Genomic DNA, 18,994 nt, shown 5'->3' with positions numbered 1-18,994 from the left:
CCAAAACCTCACGCCACAAGAACAGTTTCTTCCCATCCACTACCAGCTTTATCAACAAGGCTAAGAGCCGCCCGTGACACTTGACACTGCCTCTCTCTCTCCCCCGTTCAGGACCTACAAGCTACACCAACGTAGCATCTCCAGACCTTCTCCGTTACATTAACGCACAGTCTACCGTGTATATAGCTCTAGATTATATATATATATATATATATATATATATATATATATATATATATATATATATATATATATATATATATATATATATATATATATATATATTGTTTTGTCTGCACCATCAACACCAAGTCAAGTTCCTTGTGTGCAAACCTACTTGGCAATAAACTTGATTCTGATTCTGTCCCTTTGTGAATGATGTAAACCATGTTACATGACTGAATCCCTCCTTTAGTGAATTTGAAGTAATGAATCAATTTTGTGCTGTGATCCTAAGGCTTTATAACAGAAATGAGCAATTCGATATTACTGAGAATGCCCAGGAATCTAATTCTGTCCGCACCCTCCACCACCTCTCCCTGCATGCAGAGTGGAGCGTGTTCAGTCCTCCTGGACCTCCTGTAATCTATCATTACCTCCTTGGTCTAGCTGGTGTTCAGAATGAGGTTGTCCTTGGAGCCCCGCTGTGTGGTGGGACTCCTCTCTGTATTAGATCTCATCATTGTTGGATATGAGACCCACCACACAGTGGTTTCGTCCGCAAACTTCACCACCATGTTTGTGGGGTGGATAGAAGAGCAGCCATGGGTGAAGAGAGCAGGGCTGAGCACACAATCCTGCAGCATTCCTGTGTTGAGGATCAGTTGAGCAGATGTGAGTTTCCCTATCCTCCCCACCTGGGGTCTGCTGGTGAGGAAGTCACTGATCCAGGAGCAGAGAGGAGTGGAGATAATCCCAGGTTGTGGAGATGCTTAAAGATGTCCAAAAGAACCCTGCTAGTGGGTCAACATGATTTGAGCGTCCAACCTGACACCATGTGTGGACCTGCAGCTTTGTTGGTGTTAACCTTCTTTAAGGAGGAGGTCACTTGGTGCAGCTGCAGGATGAGAGGCTGATGCTGCACTTCTGGCTGGGGAAGATGTTCAGACTCCCTGCTGCTTGGAGAGTCAAAGCGTGTGAAGAAGCTGTTTAAGGTTTCAGGGAGAGCTGGGTCATCGCTGGCCTGCTGGTCTCTGCTCTAATAGTGCATAACCGTCCTGATGCCTCTCCACATGTCACATAGGTTGTTGCTGCCAAAGTGGTCCTCAATAAGCTGCTTCATTCTGTGCTTTGCCTTCTGGATGCATTTTACTTCCAGCCATGCTGTAGGCCAGTCTGTCTCCTGATCCAAATGCTGCATCACGAGCCTTCAGCAGGGACTACTCTGTCTTTGTGGGTAGGACAGCATCAGTGCAGAAGTGAATATAGGACAGCACAGACGATGAATAATTCTCCAGGTCAACATTTCCCAGTCAGTGTTCAAAGCAGTCCTGTAAAGCAGAGCAGGCCTCCTCAGTCCAAACCTGAATGGTTTTGATCACAGGTCTGGTTCTGCAGTCCGGTTAATTCAGAGCATTTATAAGATGTTAGTTCTAAAGCAACAGAGAACGACCTTTATCAGAAGGGCCAATATAAATAAAAAAAAATTAATGAATTATTAATGATAATATGGCATACTCAGATAAAAAAAGAGATGAAATATTCAACTGTGGAAAAAAAAACAGCACAGAAAGACTATATACTGAACAATATGAGATAATCTGCAATATACATGATAGTATATCAGCATGTAAGCAATTAATGATCAAATCAGAACCCGTCCAACCATTAGCATGGTGTAAACAGTTAATGAGTCTGTTGTGAGCAGCAGAGGTAATAAAGTCTAACAGCAGCTGGGAGAAACAACCTGTAGAAGCGCTCCTTTGAGCATCTAGGACGCAGCAGTCTATCACCAAAAGAGCTCTCCAGCTCAGCAACAGCTCCATGCGTGGGTTGTAGACATTGTCCATCAGTGATGTGATTTTTCTTACAGTCCTTCTGTCTCCCACCACCTGCACTGAGTCCAGGGGGCATCCCAGGACAGAGCTGGTCCTCCTAATGATCTTATCCAGCTGCTCCTCCAACAGATCACGCCATAGAAGATGGCTGATGCCACCACAGAGTCAAAGAAGGTCTTCAGGAGCAGCCATTGCACTCCTGAAGACCTCAGCCTCCTCAGCAGGTAGAGTCTGCTCTGAGCCTTCCTGTAAAGAGCATCAGTATTATGAGTCCAGTCCAGTTATTGTTCAGGTGAACACCCAGGTACTTAGAGCAGTCCACCATCTTCACATCAGTTCCCTGGATGCTGACCGGTGTCAGTGAGGTGGGTCTATGTCTGTGAAAGTCCACTACCAGCTCCTTTGTTTTCCCTGCATTTAACATAAGGTGGTTCTGCTGGCACCACTCTTCAAAGCTCTGTATCCCCTGTCTATACCCGGACCCGTCCTCATCTGTGATCAGACCCACTGTGGCAGAGTCATCAGAGAACTTCTGAAGGTGGCAACCTGGTGAGCTGATGGAGAATGTATGTCTGCAGTGTAGATGGAGAACAGAAACAGTGCCAGGACTTTCCTATGGTGCTCGTGTACTGCAGGTCAGCTTGTCAGAACCACAGCCCCGTGACCTCACATGCTGCAGTCGACCAGTGAGGTAATCCAGTATCCACTGGGACAGGTGGATGCTGGATTACCTCAGCGCTGGAGAAATCAAAGAACATGATCCTCACATGCTTCCAGGATTCTCCAGATGGGCCAGAACTCGATGGAGCAGGTAGATGATGGCATCATCCACCCCGATGCCAGGCTGGTGGGCAAACTGCAGTGGATTCAAAAAAGGCCTCACCCAGGGTAGAGGATCAGCCTCTCAATGGTTTTCATCAGGTGTTAGGCGCTACCGGCCTGTAGCTGTTGAGGTCTTTCCAGCTGTGGTCCTCTCCCCTGCTTCAGACTGATGCTGGATGTGCCCCATGGTGCCACATGTATACGTCTATACTCCTATGTTTCCCCATTGCAACATCAAACAGTATTTTATGTAGAATAAAATGCACAGTCATGCGTGATGGTCACAGGAGTTTATTCTCTTATGTACAAGCATGTGTGTCCCCGAGTTGGAGACTGTCTGAGATATACAACAGAAAAAAAACTATATATAAGGTGCTGCATAAACACACACAGATGAATCGATCTGCACCCTCATTCCAAGTTACCCTCTACATCTTCAGACCCGCCTCCTGCAACACCCAGTAGGTTGCCATGTGCTCCCACTGGTGAACATGGCCTAATATTGGAAGATTTAAGTCCGTATACGCTGCTGTCTTGTTGCTAACACAGTGAGTGGCTTGCAGAAATGAAGGATACCCTCCGGAGACCTGACTGAACTTTCCTCTCATGATCTCCCCGTATGTACCCTAACCAGGTGGAGCAGGAAAAAAAACAAAAAAGCTATGCTCATTTCTGTAGCTCTGAGCATTGTGGATGCTAAGGCGGCGTCTGTCAAATTTCACTAAAGCAGCTTGTAGACATATGAATGGCAGGAAAGCTGAGACAATACAACCAGCATCAGCAAATGCACCATTTAAATATGACACAGGTCATAACGAATTGAACTAAGGATGGAAGTTACGGTCACAGTTGGACTCAGTGTACTATTGACTGTTTGAAAAGTTCACTATGTTTGAAAAGTTAGTATTTAGCAGGGTGCAAGTTGTTTTAAAGACTTTGAGAACAAAACTAATTTCTTCCACGCTGTTGGACGCTCCGTTAGATGCCTGGAGCACTATCCGTCCAGTCATCCTGCCCCTGCTGACGCCCTCCTGGGCCCGTTCCCTACACACCGGCTTTTTTCAAGTTGAATCAAAGGTTTTAGGCAATTAGACATAAAAACACCAACGGAGGTTTCAGCCTGCTCCAAATGAAGCCATCAGAGGCTTCTTAGCTGCACCTTCCTCGTTTATTGGATTTAGGAATGAGGAGCTGTTGTGAGAGGACAAGAACTGATTTACAGCTGAACTTTTGTTCTAAAACAAGTCAAATAGTTGGAGAAAAAGATTTGATACAATAAAAAAAGTGACTCATAGATGCCTCACTTGCACTATACTCCCAGTTTTGGGGAGCCGGCCTAAACGTAGCTCCCTCTGCTGTATCGTGCTACTTTTGGAAGCAATCCAAAGCCCAGGGTCTTATTTGAAGCTGAAATCCTGATGTGCTTTGTACCAAGTCGTCTGTCACCCTGTGTTGTAAAACTGAAGCACCTCTGGTAAAAAAAACAAAAAAAAACCAACCTTACAGCCATTAGTGTTGTGACAGCCTGGAGTAATCCAGCTTCTCTTCGTGCTCTTTAAAGAGGTTCTGTTGTTATCTGGTGTGTGTTTGTTAGCGTGACTGTGATGGACACAGCTCCAAGAAGGCAAAACATTGCTCGTCAAGAGTCACAAATTCTAAAAAATAAAATAAAAATACCTTAAAAATAACCAGCATAAATAAAAAAGGGAAAGTCTGAACTTCCTTTAAAAATATACAAATAAATACTTGGATTTCTTTCCTTAAAAACTGCGGCAACAATTTTTTTTAAAGAAAAGCTTTAAATGTAAGAAGAGATCACTCAGCATGCTGATCATGCTAAGAAGCATCAAAGTCCCCCCCCGCCCGTGGCAGTATGCAGTGGTCTGTACAGTATATGTAACCTAGATTGTTGCTGTAGCTGGTGATAATACTATGCCTGTGTCTTGTGCACACTCTGACTGTATGAGCAGTTTTAAATAAATATATACACAATGTCTGCAGCAGAAAGGAGGGAAAGTAAGGCCGGCGTTGTGAGGGTTCCGGGGGTTTATGTGCCGCTCTTCTGCTCCCATTCCTGCAAAACAGAAGCACACATTGGATTGTTGTAAGTTTCAGTCCATTATGGTGATCTAGACTTGGACTGATGTAAAGCAGCTAGCTGCAGCATCAAAACGTGAACGTAGTACTTAGGACTAGAAGTCAAAGGCTGTATTTTCGTGAAATGCTGCATCTCCTGCTGTCTGTTTCTGCACCGCTGACACACTCATTGTTTGCTAAAAAGTCCTCACACCTCTCACCTCTTCAAAGATAATCTGCCATGATAGTTTTGCTTGTTCAGTGCCTTGCAAACGTATTCATGACCCTTGTGCTTTTTCACATTGAATCCCATTAAACCCAAAAACCCGTGTGATTTACTGGGGTAGAATTGGATGGACTATCACCGCTCACCTCTTCTTTAAAATCTTTAATTTAATTGTTTTTAGTCAGTAGGTTTCAATCAAAAAGACAAATGAACCAGCGGTAAGATTCAACCTGCAGAGACAGAGAAAACTTGAAATGCTAACTTGGGCATTAGTCAGTTTGTGGCTCCAATAGTTCAGGGCCTTCGTCATCTTCGTCAAGCAACTAGACATTGCGTGGTATAGTCACACCGGGACTATTTTGTTTTTGAATTTGGGCATTCAGTTAACTCTCTAGTTCAGCCTTTTTTAAAATCCAGACTCTGGTCCGGATCTGGAATGGACAGTGCTTCAATTGGTTCCAAGTCAAGGAAAATGTAGGCTCCAACAGATCTGAAAAAGTTGCAGCACTTGCGGGTTCAGGAGGGATTGGTGGTGTGGGGATGGCCTAAACATCCAGCTGGAGCTACAACGGGATGGTTTAGGTCAAAGCGTATTCAAGTGTCAGAATGCTAAAACCAGAGCTAAACCACATGAGAATCTGTGGCCAAGACAGAACAGAGTGAGCAGCCTCACAGATGATCTCCATCCAATTTGACTGAGCCTGAGCAATTTAACAAAGCAGACGGTGAGTGGGTAGACATGGCTTGGGTCCAGACATACCCAAAAAGACTCACTGGCCTGTCCACAAGAGCAGGTAGACGGCCATGTCTCCTTAGGCTTACAGTTTCCATCCTCAGTCTATTTTCATGGACCATAGACATTATATAGGTATATACGCCCCATGGACTGGCACTGCCTATTGGAGCTGACGTTTCAGTGCCGCCGCCATTTTGGATGGGTCTCTCTCATGATCCCAGTGCATTTATTAGTCCTGAGGAAGCTGTTTGCCCAACTAAAATAAATCATAACTCCCTGAAATTGTACCTGATTTTCACACGGTTTGGTTTGTTACTAACAGCAGAGATGTGGTTATGATACAGCACGCTGTTACACATATAATGTTGTAATGCTGAAATACGTTGTTCAAACAACATATTTCATAAATGTATGCTCTTCAACAGACAGACATATGGTATATTAATGTATAAATATGTGATTTCATACTGAAAGAAAGACATGTAGTATGGCATATTATTAATTATATAAATAAATACATGCTTTCATACTGAAATACTTTGTTTTATGCTCTTAAACAAAGAGAAAGGTGGTATCACAAATCAATACATGTATACATTAATACAGTTTATATTTTAATAAAAAACAAGTTGGTTTGTTAATTTAAATGTATTTCACTCTCTCACATGTACAAGCCTGAGCCTTTTCTACACACCAACAATAATTTCTTCATATTTTGCTTACTGTGCATGCAAACACACATTATTTAAAGGCCTAGAAAGTGTTTATTAAAATTTCCAGATCATTCCAGTGTCTTACACTACCCTGCTTGCAACTATGGCTGGAGCTTCAGACCCGTGAACGGTTTTGAACAGCTTCTTGCATGTGTTTGTACTCTGTAACTCCAGGGTACTTAATTTGACAGCATGATTCAGCCTTAGTTTGTGAAATACAGCGAAAACAGATTAATAAGTATAAAATTTTGGTCCATCTGTTGGGTTTTTTGCATTGTTCGCACCAAATAGAAACTCAGCTTCAGAACCAATCTGAGCCGAAAATGCTGATCTGCACCACGTGTTCTACTTCCAATAGTTATCTCGGTTATTGCAGAGGTGAGCTGCAGAAAATACAGCTAAAGTTGCTCCCTGTGTGTTTACTGCCAGCCTTGAGTAGGCGATACCCATCCAATATGGCGGTGATGCAGGATGAGCTCCAGCATGTAATGAGGCGTCTATGTATACAATATAATGTACAGTATTTGGTTTATTTACTTATGAATCCAATCATGACATCCTAACTTTAACCCAGGTAACCTGCTCAAAGACTGCTCTAATGCTGCTATATGTACCACACGTCTCTATATATGTAAACTGCTCCCAACATTTTTTCAATGCGTTGCTTTCATCATGTTCCAGAATTTTTAAATACACCGAGCTAGATCAAAGACAGCAGTTGTTAATAATAATGATATGCAATTGACCTGGTTAAGTAATAATTTGCTACTCATCTTACAAATAAAAGTTGCTTTTCTGGCATCTCTGCAGTCCGGTCCATTTGGCGAGCAGAGAATTTGAGCTACTTCAGGTTAGTTTACGCTGTATGCTCCACTTTCCCGCCCCCTCTTTAGCTGAGCTACAGGAAGACCAGTGGTGAAGTCAGTCTGCAGAGTGAACTCTGACCTTAGCCTTCCTGAGGACATGTCCTCTGACCGGCGAGGGCTTCTGGCTGCTCTGCTGCCGGCGCAGCAGCGATGCGCTGTTGACCGGCAGTGTGCAGGACTCTGTGTCACTGGTATCGCAGCTGGAGAAGGGAGAGGACTCCTGGGTTCGCCGCAGCATGGCTGGAGACTACAGTAACATGCATTGAGGAGGGAAATATAGAAGGTTTAGGCTGCCACCTTGGTCAGCTGTCAGTGAAGAAGTGGAGGATGACAAATGAAGCTGAATTCTGACCTGCGGGCCGGAGGAGGCAGCTTTGGGTTCGATGGTTAGGCCCAGGGTCACACCCCCGCTCAGAGCTTTCTTCAGACTCTCCTTGACCTCAGTGAGCTCCAGCTCAAGGTTCACTCGCTCCTCTTCCCTCAGCTTGCAGTCCTCTTCCACCTTCTTCAGGCGTTCCAGCAGCGACGCCTGTGAACGTTTGCCTGGTCGGGTCAGACACAGCAATTACAAGTTTAACAAAGTCACACTAAGAGGAGGCTTCTTCCCAAAGCTGACAACCCAGGGTCCAGACCAGGAAGCAGAGCCGTAGTTTAACACACCTCTCTGCAGCTTCTGTACTGTTACCCACCCATTAAACCCTATTGAGAGGGTGTCTTTCCCACGGCCAAAACTGAACAGATCAAAAACTGATCTAAAAGGACTAAATCATAAAAATCGAATAAAAATCAATACAAATCAACTTGAACCAAACAATAAAAGAATTAAATGTGGTCTATTAAATATAAGGTCTCTCCCTCCAAAGACTTTGTTAATGAATTCTGTTAAATCAATCTGATAATCAGATTGATTTATTTTGTCTCACAGAAACCTGGCTACAAGAGGACTACGTTAGTATAAATGAGTCAACTCCCTCCAATTATTTAAATTTCCACATTCCCAGATCTACGAGAAGAGGAGGAGTAGCAACCATCTTTCAGTCTGATTTATTAATTAGTCCCAAGCCAATTAATAACTAAGTACAATTATTTTGAACATTTAACCCTCAATTTCCCTCATCCAAACGGCAAAGCAATAAAACCTCTTCTGTTTGTTGTTTTGTATTGTTCACCAGGCCCTTACTCTCAGTTTCTGGATCAGTTCTCAGACTTCTTATCTGATTTGGTGATAAACACTGACAAGGATATTACAGTGGGGGATTTCAACATTCATGTTGACACTGAATATGATAACCTTAGCGTAGCCTTTAAAACTATCCTAGATTCAATAGGTTTTGCTCAAAATGTGCATAAACCGACACACTCTTGGCTCCATACTTTAGACCTTGTGCTGACATATGGCATCAATTTTGAAGAATTAACAGTATTTCCTCACATCCCTGTCCTATCTGATCATTTTTAATAACATTTTAGTTTAATCTGAGTTCCTTACCCCCAAAAGAGGTTTCCATTATAGTAGATCTTTATCAGATAATGCTTTATCAAACTTTAAAGAGTCTGTCCCCCTTTTAATTTCCTCACTATCAGAGTTTCCTTTTTTCACGTGTGGAATATTGCCAAAATTAGAAATATTCTGTCCAGGGGTGATGCTGAAAAACTAGTCCATGCATTTGTTAATTCAAGGCTGGACTATTGTAATTCTTTACTATCAGGAAGTCCACAAAATGCAGTTAAAAGTCTTCAGCTGATCCAAAATGCTGCAGCAAGAGTTCTGATAAAAATCAACAAGAGGGATCATATTTCTCCAATTTTAGCTTCCCTTCATTGGCTTCCTGTTAAATCAAGAATAGAATTTAAAATTCTACTTCTAACGTATAAAGCCCTTAATAATCAAGCTCCATCATATATCAGAGCTCTGATTACCCCGTATGTTCCTAACAGAGCACTTCGCTCTCAGACTGCAGGTCTACTGGTGGTTCCTAGAGTCTCTAAAAGTAGAATGGGAGGCAGATCCTTTAGCTATCAGGCTCCTCTCCTGTGGAACCAACTCCCAGTTTTGGTCCGTGAGGCAGACACCCTGTCTACTTTTAAGACTAATCTTAAAACTTTCCTTTTTGACAAAGCTTATAACTAGAGTGGCTCATGTTACTCTGAGCTATCTCTATAGTTATGCTGCTATAGCCTTAGGCTACTGGAGGACATTGGGGTCTATTTCTCTCACGCTAATGATTTCTACTGTTCTCTAGTTTGCATTGCTTGTTGTTATTTCAGCTTTTAACTTTTTGTTCTCTCTCTTTTTTCATCACAGTAGGTACACCTGGTCTGGCATTCTGTTAGCTGTGACATCAGCTAGAGAAGACAGATTACCCGCTATTATCATCTAATATAGAACAGATTACTGGATCAATGTTTGCTTTTATGCTTTTTTGTCTCTCTTATTGTGTCTCTGCTCTGTCTTCTGTAACCCCCAGTCAGTCGAGGCAGATGACCGTTCATACTGAGCCCGGTTCTGGTTCTGCTGGAGGTTTTCCTTCCTGTTAATGGGGAGTTTTTCTTTCCACTGTCGCATCATGCTTGCTGAGTATGAAGGATTGCTGCAAAGCCATGGACAATGCAGACGACTCTCCCTGTGGCACTACGTTCCTTCAGGAGGAGTGAATGCTGCTTGTCAAGAGTTGATGTAATCTGCTGGGTTTCCTTAGATAGGAATTTTTTTTGACCAGTCTGTATAATCTGATTGAATTTGTCTTTGGAAAATGCCTTGAGATGACATGTTTTATGAATTGCCGCTATATAAATAAAATTTAATTGAATTGAAAAGCAAAACTTCCCCTGTTTCACAGTTAATATGTCCGAGTCAAATTTACTCAAACTGAGTAAAACGTACTCAGACAAATTTCCCGTGTTATTAGTTCCTGACCTGCAGCAGCCTCCACAGCAGTGCGCAGGTCTCTCCTCTCCTTCTTCAGCTGGATCAGATGGTTCCTGATCTCCTGCTTCTTCTTCATCAGCTCCTCCTCTTTGGCCTGCAGTCGCTTGGCGTCAGCCTCGACGCGGTTCTTGCCATACTTGCACTGCTCCCCGTCTGCACAACGAAGACTGGCTGTTAAACTGTCTAATAGAGGACATTGAGAAGGCAGTATGATGTCAACCGCCCAGCAACCCAGTGAACTCTCAGCCGCAGGCTTCAATCATCCTTAATTAGCAGAGCTAACCCATGCATTCCTGGAAACCTGAGTAATGGTAACCTTTTTTTTTTTTTTTCCTGTGAGAGCTAAGTTCAGGAAGAAAGCCTGGATCAAAATGCTGCCGCTGGTGTTCTCAGTAAAAAAATGACGTGAGGGCTGCAGTACGTTTTTTCTGACATTTGCAGGAATGGTTACAGGAGGGGTTACAAACCTGCTCATTCACACATCCAACAGAAAAACGTAGAAATACTTTCAATGCAAATCTTTGCGTCACACGAGTTAGGACAACTTTTAGGTTTTCAGCTGATTTACTCCCCCTACTTAAACCAACTGTAATTTAGAGAAATTGTTCAGCTAGAATAAACAGAGGAGCCAGACACCCTGTCGTTCACTGCCTTTTAACTTAACGTGAGTTCGTGATGTTCCACAGGAGAAACCAGAGATGGTCCTGTGGTCACACCACTTACTGGAGTTGTTGCGTTTCAAAGTAGCCGTCCCATTCGCCCCACTGACTCCGTTCTTCTTGGCATGACTCTTTGGCTCCGCTTTCTGTTTGGATCCCATTCCGTTGCTGCTTGTGCCCTTCTTTCCCTTGAACTATAGCAATAAAAAAAAAAACAGGGATGAGGGAGACTTTTTTAAATGACTGTTTTAATATCTCATCATAAAACCCTTGAAATTAAAAAGCAATTCAGTTTCTTCTCAGCCACTTAAAGCTATAACTCAGACACTAAGTATACCTGTAAAACTGGATGAAAGATATCAAGTATGAACAACAGAATAAAAATCAAAGATTAAGACTAAACTCAACCAATCTAAATAATGTCTTGACAATGGATGCAAGTTATCCATTAATGAGTTAATCAAAAGTTTAATGATTTCATAATTGACTAACGATTAATAGATTAGCAGCCATTTTCTTAAAAACCTGGGTTTTCTCTTGTATCACAAAGATTTTTCCATAATATGAATGGCAATTTTTATTTATTTTAATTTTTACAATACACAGCCTTTAAAAAAGGGCACATCGTTATATTTTATCAATTTATTGTGCTACCTGTATTAAATATTGACTGAATAAACAAGAAAAAGGCTTTTCTCACAAATTATATGTAAAAGATATAACAAAACAGGAACCTATCAGGTTACTGAATAGAACAAATAAGAAGAACAGAATAGAATTTCTAATACATCTACTGACAGTTTTTTGATTACGAAGTGCAAACATTAGTAGAATTGTTAAAAACGGTACAATTTCCATGCCATGCCACTAGCAGGCAGTATGTTCCTATTCAAAAAGCACATGCATACAAACACTCCCCACTCGGTTACTGTGCAACGTGAATTTGCCAGGGATTCCCCATACAGGCAGACAATGGCGACTGGGATCTTTTTAAATCCTGTCGTTTTCAGAGAATACATGCAACATGGTTTACAGAGACAGCAGAAATACAACAAAATGACCAAAAATTATGTTGTGCAACCAAGGCCTACTGTGACAGAATAAAAGACAAGGGACAGATGCTTTTCAAGCACTCTAAGAACACTACAGCTGGCTAACAATTAGATGTTAGCTGCTATGTTAAGAGCCCCTTTTCCATTGCCACTTAAATCACGGGGAGCGTTTCCATACACATTTACCCGACTATTTTCAGTTTCCCTGCACTTTACTTTCCTGGGACTTTGGTCCTTCAAGTCACCCAGTACTTTGGTCTGCTTTCTTGGGACTTGAGGGGGTGGGGTTGTGTGCAGTAAGAAAAACTGTCCACCACAAGGGCAGACTTAGGAGCAGAGAAGATGAGGAGTTTACAAACCTATCAATTTATAACTGTTGAACTATTTGCCCCAAAATTAAGATAAAATGTCTTTTGGTGGGCTCCACACAGGCCAGCCTCTTCCTGTTCTTTCGCTTCCTGCTGTGCTTCACAGCACCCCCCTTTTCTGTACAATGTGTACAGTGTTGTAAAATGAAATGATCAAAGCTTTTAGTAAGAACACTGTTGCTGTAAATTGCAACCAATTGAAGGGAGAATTAACCACAACTATACATAAGTGCACCATAAAACCAGAACCAACTGCTGAGGGAGCTGAAGCAGATTTTTCATCCACTATAATGAATGTTTACAGTTATAAAAATCTTTAGGATACTTAGCTATTTTATAAATGATTATTTTGATTATTCCACAATTTCAGTTGATTTAGTCTTTGAATATTAATAATAATATCATCTAAATGTAATAAATTAGGTGAATTCTCAGGGGATAAAAACGGTTGTACACCTCTATGAACGAAATCCTTTATGTAACCTAGCAGCATTTTGTGGTCTGTGGTCAATGTTAACACTTGAACACACATCAAAGGGTGGTGGGCAGGGGCAGAGGTAATAACATAATAACATATGTGGAGCCTTATATGGTAGCAGAGGCAGACTGCCAATGTGAAAATATCCATTACACTCACAGACTGGGCAGCTTGGAGAAAGGAAGCAAAAGAAACACACTATGTAGGATAACCACACCACCACAACACTTAGATCAAATTCATAAATAATGTGAATGCCAAATTATCTCAGAGTGGATCTGAAGGACAAAGAAAGCATGGAGGAAGAGACGCAAGAACAAAAGTCATTGGTGGAAGAACCAGTAAAAGGTTTGGTTTGTGGAAGGAGGCGTTCTGGTCATGTGACATACGTACAAAACAGAAAACTAACAGTGCACTTCTCACTGAACGCATCATACCCGCAGTGAAACATGACGGTGGCAGCATCAGGCTGTGGGAAGGAGAGAGGCTGCAGAAGCTTAGACTGGGGTGCAGGTTCTCCTTCCAGCAGTACAAAGGCCAAGACCTTCTATCTATGAAGCCATAAGTACTGGTTCTGATTTGGTAGTACTGATTTCCGTCTAAATAAAACTAATGAGACAAGTTCCATGATTTCACAATCTTACAATAACGTTTCTGTATATGAATATAGGAGCCGCCCCACAGTGTAATGATGACCTGCATATTATTGATATCAAGCTGCATGAAAACTAACTGGAACAAAAAAGGAACAAACGTAAAACAAATTGGACGACGAGTTAGGAGACGCTGTGAAGCTGCAAAGATTGGAGCAGTTAAGCAACAGAGTGTTAGTCACCTGAGAAGAGTCGGAAGGTTTACGGTCAGCGGAGAGGAACTGAGAGGAGATTTTAGAAACAGGAGTTTTGTAGTGACCGGCAGAAGAAGAGGAGGAGGACGAAGCAGGAGCAGAGGAAACCTTGGCAGGACAGCGCTTGGCCAGCTTAGGTGAGGGCATGTTCTCATACAGGTTTGCGTTCTTATACTGCAAATCCTCTTTCATCTGGCGCCCCCCTGTGCTCGCAGCGGAAGACTGCGACTCAGGCTCCTGGGGTTAGAACAGGCAAGCATGCAAACAAGGTAAAGAAAAGTAATAAAAAGGAAACATAAATAAAAGGACGACAGAATGGAGGAGAGGTCACTGTTAGTATTAGCAGGAAGTCATTGCACTGCAAAAGTATTCATACCCCTTGCTGCGGGTCAGATTCTGACCACAGACGTATTTCATCAAGATTTATGTGACAGACCAACAGAGAGCAATCCATAAAGTGTGCAGTGGAAGGAAGAAGATGGATTCTGTTCAACATTTATCGTAGATAATAATCTGAAAAGTGCAGTGTGTGCTTGTATTTAGCCCCACAAAGAGTGTCTGTGAACCTGAGTTTTGGAGTCTGGACATAGGTCTGGACTTTGACTGGGCCGTTCTAACTCCTGGACATGCACCGATCTAAACCAGATTTGTGGAGTGCACGACCAGCAGGTGGTTCTGTGGAAAGCTTCCCCTGCCTGCGGCTTCTGTCTGCTGTGTTTCTCATGATGCAGCTTGTTCTGTAATGTTCTCTCCCAAACCTGTAAAGGCCTTTACAGAACAGCTGCATTTAGACTCAGATTAGAGGGGGCTGTCCATAATAGTTAAATGACTTCTGATGGAAATTGGTTGTGCTGGATTTTAATTAGGGCTAAATTTGGTCTGAGTACAAATGTACGGCACACTTTTCAGATTTTTATCCGTATAAAATGTTGAAAACCATGGAGCAACGTGTTTTCTCTCCCATAGATCCCAGTAAGACACGCTGAAGTTTGGTGCAAAGGGAGAAAATAGAGAGAAAGCTCAAGATTAGAAATCATTTTTATAAGTGGGAGCAGACATCCTTACCATCCCATTAATGGGCACATCGTCATAGTGCAGCGCCATACCAGAGGGGCAGGCGTAGCCATTGACTTGGCTGTCCCGGTACGGGCTGGGAGAGACCGCACGCTTGCTGGTGAAACTGAGGAGACCGAAACACAGAGTCAGATGGCTGTTGATGGTGAGTGAGTAAGCCTAGGGAGAGAAAGCCAAACGCTGCTCTCCTCACCAAAAGGACTGCTTGGCCAGCTGGATGACGTTGGCAGTGGTCTCCACATCAATGTAGTCGTAGTGCAGGTTGGCCGGGTCGGTGTTGGAGCCGGTCTCAGCCAGTAACACTCCCAACCAGCGCCCCATCTCCTCAGAGGAGGAGGCCTGGATTAAAGCAAGAGTATGAGTGACGGGGGAGCGCAGTGCAAAGCTCTGTTTGCCAGAGTCCTACCAGCAGCAGCGGCTCACCTCCAGCACCGCCACCTCCTGGCCGTTGCGAAGCAGGCGGAAGGCGAAGCGGTGTTTGTGGTCAAGGCCGGGGCTGACCTCGCAGCCTCGCAGGGGCAGCGAGGCGATGTGGCTCTTCAGGTCATCCCTGTCCTTGTGGAGGAGCAGCTGGTTGTCTTTCAGGCGGCACCAGCGCTCCCTCCAGCGGTTATTGGACAGCACGTTCAGGTAGCCTGTCAGTCACAACACAGACAGTCCACATCAGATTTCATGCTTTTTTCCCCTCAGATGTCCTGTTTTGTACCTGAACACATACATAATCCTCATGCCCTCACATGAACGGCTAAGAGTCCACGACCCAACGTTCTGTAGGGCGGCTTTAAAAAGCGACGCCAAAACAAAACAGAGAGGCCTCCCAGCCGTCACTAAACTCTGCTTCCTCATGGAGATACAGTGGAGAAAGGAAGGTGGACCGAACTAGAACTTCATGTCAGTACACACATTTTTCTATAAGGTATGTAGCTTGCTCTGCTCTTGACTGAATTTCTAAACTGGAACAACGTCAAGCTGAATATGTAACCATCAGTCTTACCAGAGACATATGTTGTGCATAAATAGTTTGAACTAAATTGCTCGGTGTTTTCTTCATGCGTGAATCTTGTCTCTTGCTCTGGTTCTCTAGAGCCTCTTTACAGACCAATAAATGGCAACAGCTCATCTCATCTCATCTTTAATTTCTTCACATCAGAAAACTTTGAGTTGCTTTTTGACATCTCTTAGCCTGCTTCCTGTTGTCCGACAGGTTTGACTTAAAAGACTGCTATTCTCTAGGTCAGGTTTTCAATAAACAGGCCTGGGTATCAGTGGCGAACCGGTAATATGTGGTTAATCACAGCGAATGCATGATTTAACAAAGGAGCAACTATAATTTCACATGGGTCAGGTTGGTTTTTATGTTTTTTTGTTTTTTTTTGCCTTACTATATAATATTAAGTAAACCTACTTACTTACTTTTTTAAAGCATTGACTGATTGCCAAAGGAACTTAACCTTGCCTGCCAGATGAATTCTCTGTGTATTTGTGCATTCTCAAACACATGAGAATCGATCTTGTACCGCTCCGGCTAAAAACATTTGTGTCCGAACCAAAAATGGTTCAGGCCAATCACATTGCAGTGTTGAGGTTTAAGGCGGGATATACCGGTGTGACGATAGCAAGAACGGCTGAGCCCACAGCTGAACCAACACAAACATGGCAGCGTAGGAGGACAGACGTGTAGCTACTGCATTCACATCTGTTTTGTCAGAACTGTTTTGTCAGAACAGCAAGAAGTGCTTTGACTAGCTTACCTTCTTGTGGTTTCTCATGACGTCTGCTGCTTACCTTTTAATTTGATACCGTGATTTGCTAAAACCAACCTTTGGTAGGGGGCCACTAGGTGTCGCTTCACCCAATCAGCTCAGAGAGTTCTGCTGAACGGCCCTTCTTTCCCCAAACAAATTCAAATGGAGCAATCCCAGATTGATAATGTGTAGAACTAGAGTTCTACACATTATCAATCTGGCTGGTTGGGTTAAAAGGAACTTGTTAATAGCGAAGATCGCAGTGACATCATCTAGACCAAAGACCTCTTTCTAGAACAGTTGTTTGCTTAATTGATGCCACAGGTGTGGGAAACATTTATAAGCAATCCAAAATGCCAGAGGCTATAGCTTGTTAACAAATCAACAGACTGCTTCGTCTTCCTGTAGCACTTAGCTGGGCTACATCATTACAGGATCTGTACTGGAAAAACGTAAACAGAATAACACATTTTTTTTCTTACTTTATTCTGCTTTTATCTTTTTTGAGTGGGAGGTTCCTTTTGCATTTCGTTATAATCATGTGAACATTGCATGATTTAAAAGGAATAGAAAAATACAAGACAAAAAGGGAACTAAAAGTAAGTGAAATGTTCTTAAAATCAGTGTGTTGATTTGAGCACGTAAATAACAATATCTGCAAATGGAATAAGATTTTTGCACTTAAAACGGGAACAACTCATCGCCATCATCTCGTTACAAGTGCTGTATATCTAATAGTCTTATTTCTGGGTGAAAATGTTCATTCCATTGGCAGATAATCTTATTTACCTGCGCAGATTAGGGGCAAATACACTAATTTCAACAACATTTTTAGTTTTCGTTTTGCAGTGTACAGAACAAAGTAGTTAAATAGCATTTTAATGGATGCTTTGAGTGCTCTGTACATGTGCATTGACTACATCACACAGAGCGAAGATTAAAATTGATTTGAATATTTCATTTTCTCTGTACTTAACTGTGCACTCCAACAGTGTTGATCACAGAATGTATCAGTTTAGAGTTTTCCGTCACCTGCAATTATGTTTTTGTAAGAAATAAAAGATGTGGCCTCTATAACTATATAAATAAGGGCTTCTCTTGTCTGTGATGGCTCCACCAGAGGGCGCATTGACAGTATAAATACGTTACAGCACAATCAATAAGTTTAATAAACCATTTTCTACAACAATATATTTTTTGTAGACAAAATAACGGACAAAATAACAACAATTATTCTCAAGTGAATTATAGCATTTTGTAAGAAAGTCCTGTTTAAAATAGTAAAGCGCATTCAACGGCAACCCAGTAGCTATTCGAGCTGATGGTACTGATCATGCTTCTGGTACAGATTGGGTAGTGACACTGGGCTAACATTAGCTGGAATTCAAACAGGAAGTGCAGTTTCTGTTTCAACTTTATTATTTTTCCGTCTGCCCTCTAAGAGTGTTTTGTCAGCATCGCTGCTAATGAAAAACATGCTGTGTTCTTCGCTTTTTTTAAAGGTGCATGGCCATGTTATTTGACTTCTTTTTAATTTAGACGTTTGTTTTTTATTTATAGCAGCTCACTCTGGTTGCATACAAAGTTTTTATGAAAAGATTATCACATCCTGCTGGCGTATTAGTTGTTATTTTGGTGATTTATGCTTTCTTTGTGCTCAGTTTGTTAGTAAATAAAGCCTTTCGTGTTTATTTACGATTTTAATGGAAGTACATACTGCGCATGCGTAGCAGGGGTTAAAACAAGGAAGCGGCTAACGGCTATTAGCATCTCCCAGCGAAACAATGAAGAATTTTCTAAGATCTAGTGAAAAAAAAAAAAAAAAAAAAAACACAAAAAAATATAGTCTTCAGTTCACTGAAGCAGACGCTAAAACTGCCAATAGCTCAGATGTGACCGCAGAGCTGACTGACGTGAGCAAATGTTCTGAAGTGAGGCTCTTAAAGTTGCTGTTAGATTGTTTTACTTAATTAATAAGGGTTGGTCTTCGATCACGCAGAGCTGCTGCTTTACTGCGAGGCATTTCAGAGGGTCAGGCTCGGACGGCATAATTTAATTTTAATTTATTAATTAAGCAAACAGGCATTATGATAGTTCTGCGATATTGTTGCTAGATGGCGCCACACCTGTTTATACCTGCTAATCGCGCCCCCACGCTGGGGCTATATTTATCCACAAAAAGAACCATCAAAACATTATCAAAAAGTAGTCTTGTTGTATATAACCTTATTTATCATGATTAAATGGTTTTTGGTCTTTTTTAAGCATATAATGTGGCTATATACCTTTAAGACAAAGTTCAATGTTGAGTTAAGCTTCTACATTGCTGTCATTTTTATTTTCAACACAAAACGTCCAGTTTAAACCAACTCAGTACCAAACAGCAATGCTCCAACAAAAGCAGAC

General features: G+C 42.1%; 1 protein-coding gene across 3 annotated transcripts in view; it reads right to left on the bottom strand.

Annotated features, from left to right (window-relative positions):
• Positions 1-3,094: 3,094 nt before the first annotated feature.
• Positions 3,095-18,994, bottom strand: part of afap1 (actin filament associated protein 1) — a 103,028-nt gene continuing 87,128 nt past the window's right edge. For 2 of the 3 annotated variants that reach the window (XM_021315831.2, XM_012861486.3), the window contains exons 10-18: positions 15,267-15,478; positions 15,037-15,182; positions 14,835-14,949; positions 13,758-14,006; positions 11,089-11,218; positions 10,354-10,518; positions 7,789-7,979; positions 7,516-7,683; positions 3,095-4,893 (exon numbers count right to left, since the gene is read on the bottom strand). In XM_021315831.2, coding sequence (XP_021171506.2) covers positions 4,867-4,893; positions 7,516-7,683; positions 7,789-7,979; positions 10,354-10,518; positions 11,089-11,218; positions 13,758-14,006; positions 14,835-14,949; positions 15,037-15,182; positions 15,267-15,478 — 1,403 coding nt within the window. In that variant the 3' untranslated portion in view covers positions 3,095-4,866. The remainder of the gene's footprint in view (positions 4,894-7,515; positions 7,684-7,788; positions 7,980-10,353; positions 10,519-11,088; positions 11,219-13,757; positions 14,007-14,834; positions 14,950-15,036; positions 15,183-15,266; positions 15,479-18,994) is intronic. The other variant, XM_021315832.2, reaches the window with a different exon arrangement.

Source organism: Fundulus heteroclitus, chromosome 14 (genome assembly GCF_011125445.2).
Source record: "Fundulus heteroclitus isolate FHET01 chromosome 14, MU-UCD_Fhet_4.1, whole genome shotgun sequence".
NCBI classification, from domain to species: Eukaryota; Metazoa; Chordata; class Actinopteri; order Cyprinodontiformes; family Fundulidae; genus Fundulus; species Fundulus heteroclitus.
Note: the sequence above shows the minus strand (reverse complement) of the source record. Positions and strands in the feature narration are given on the sequence as shown.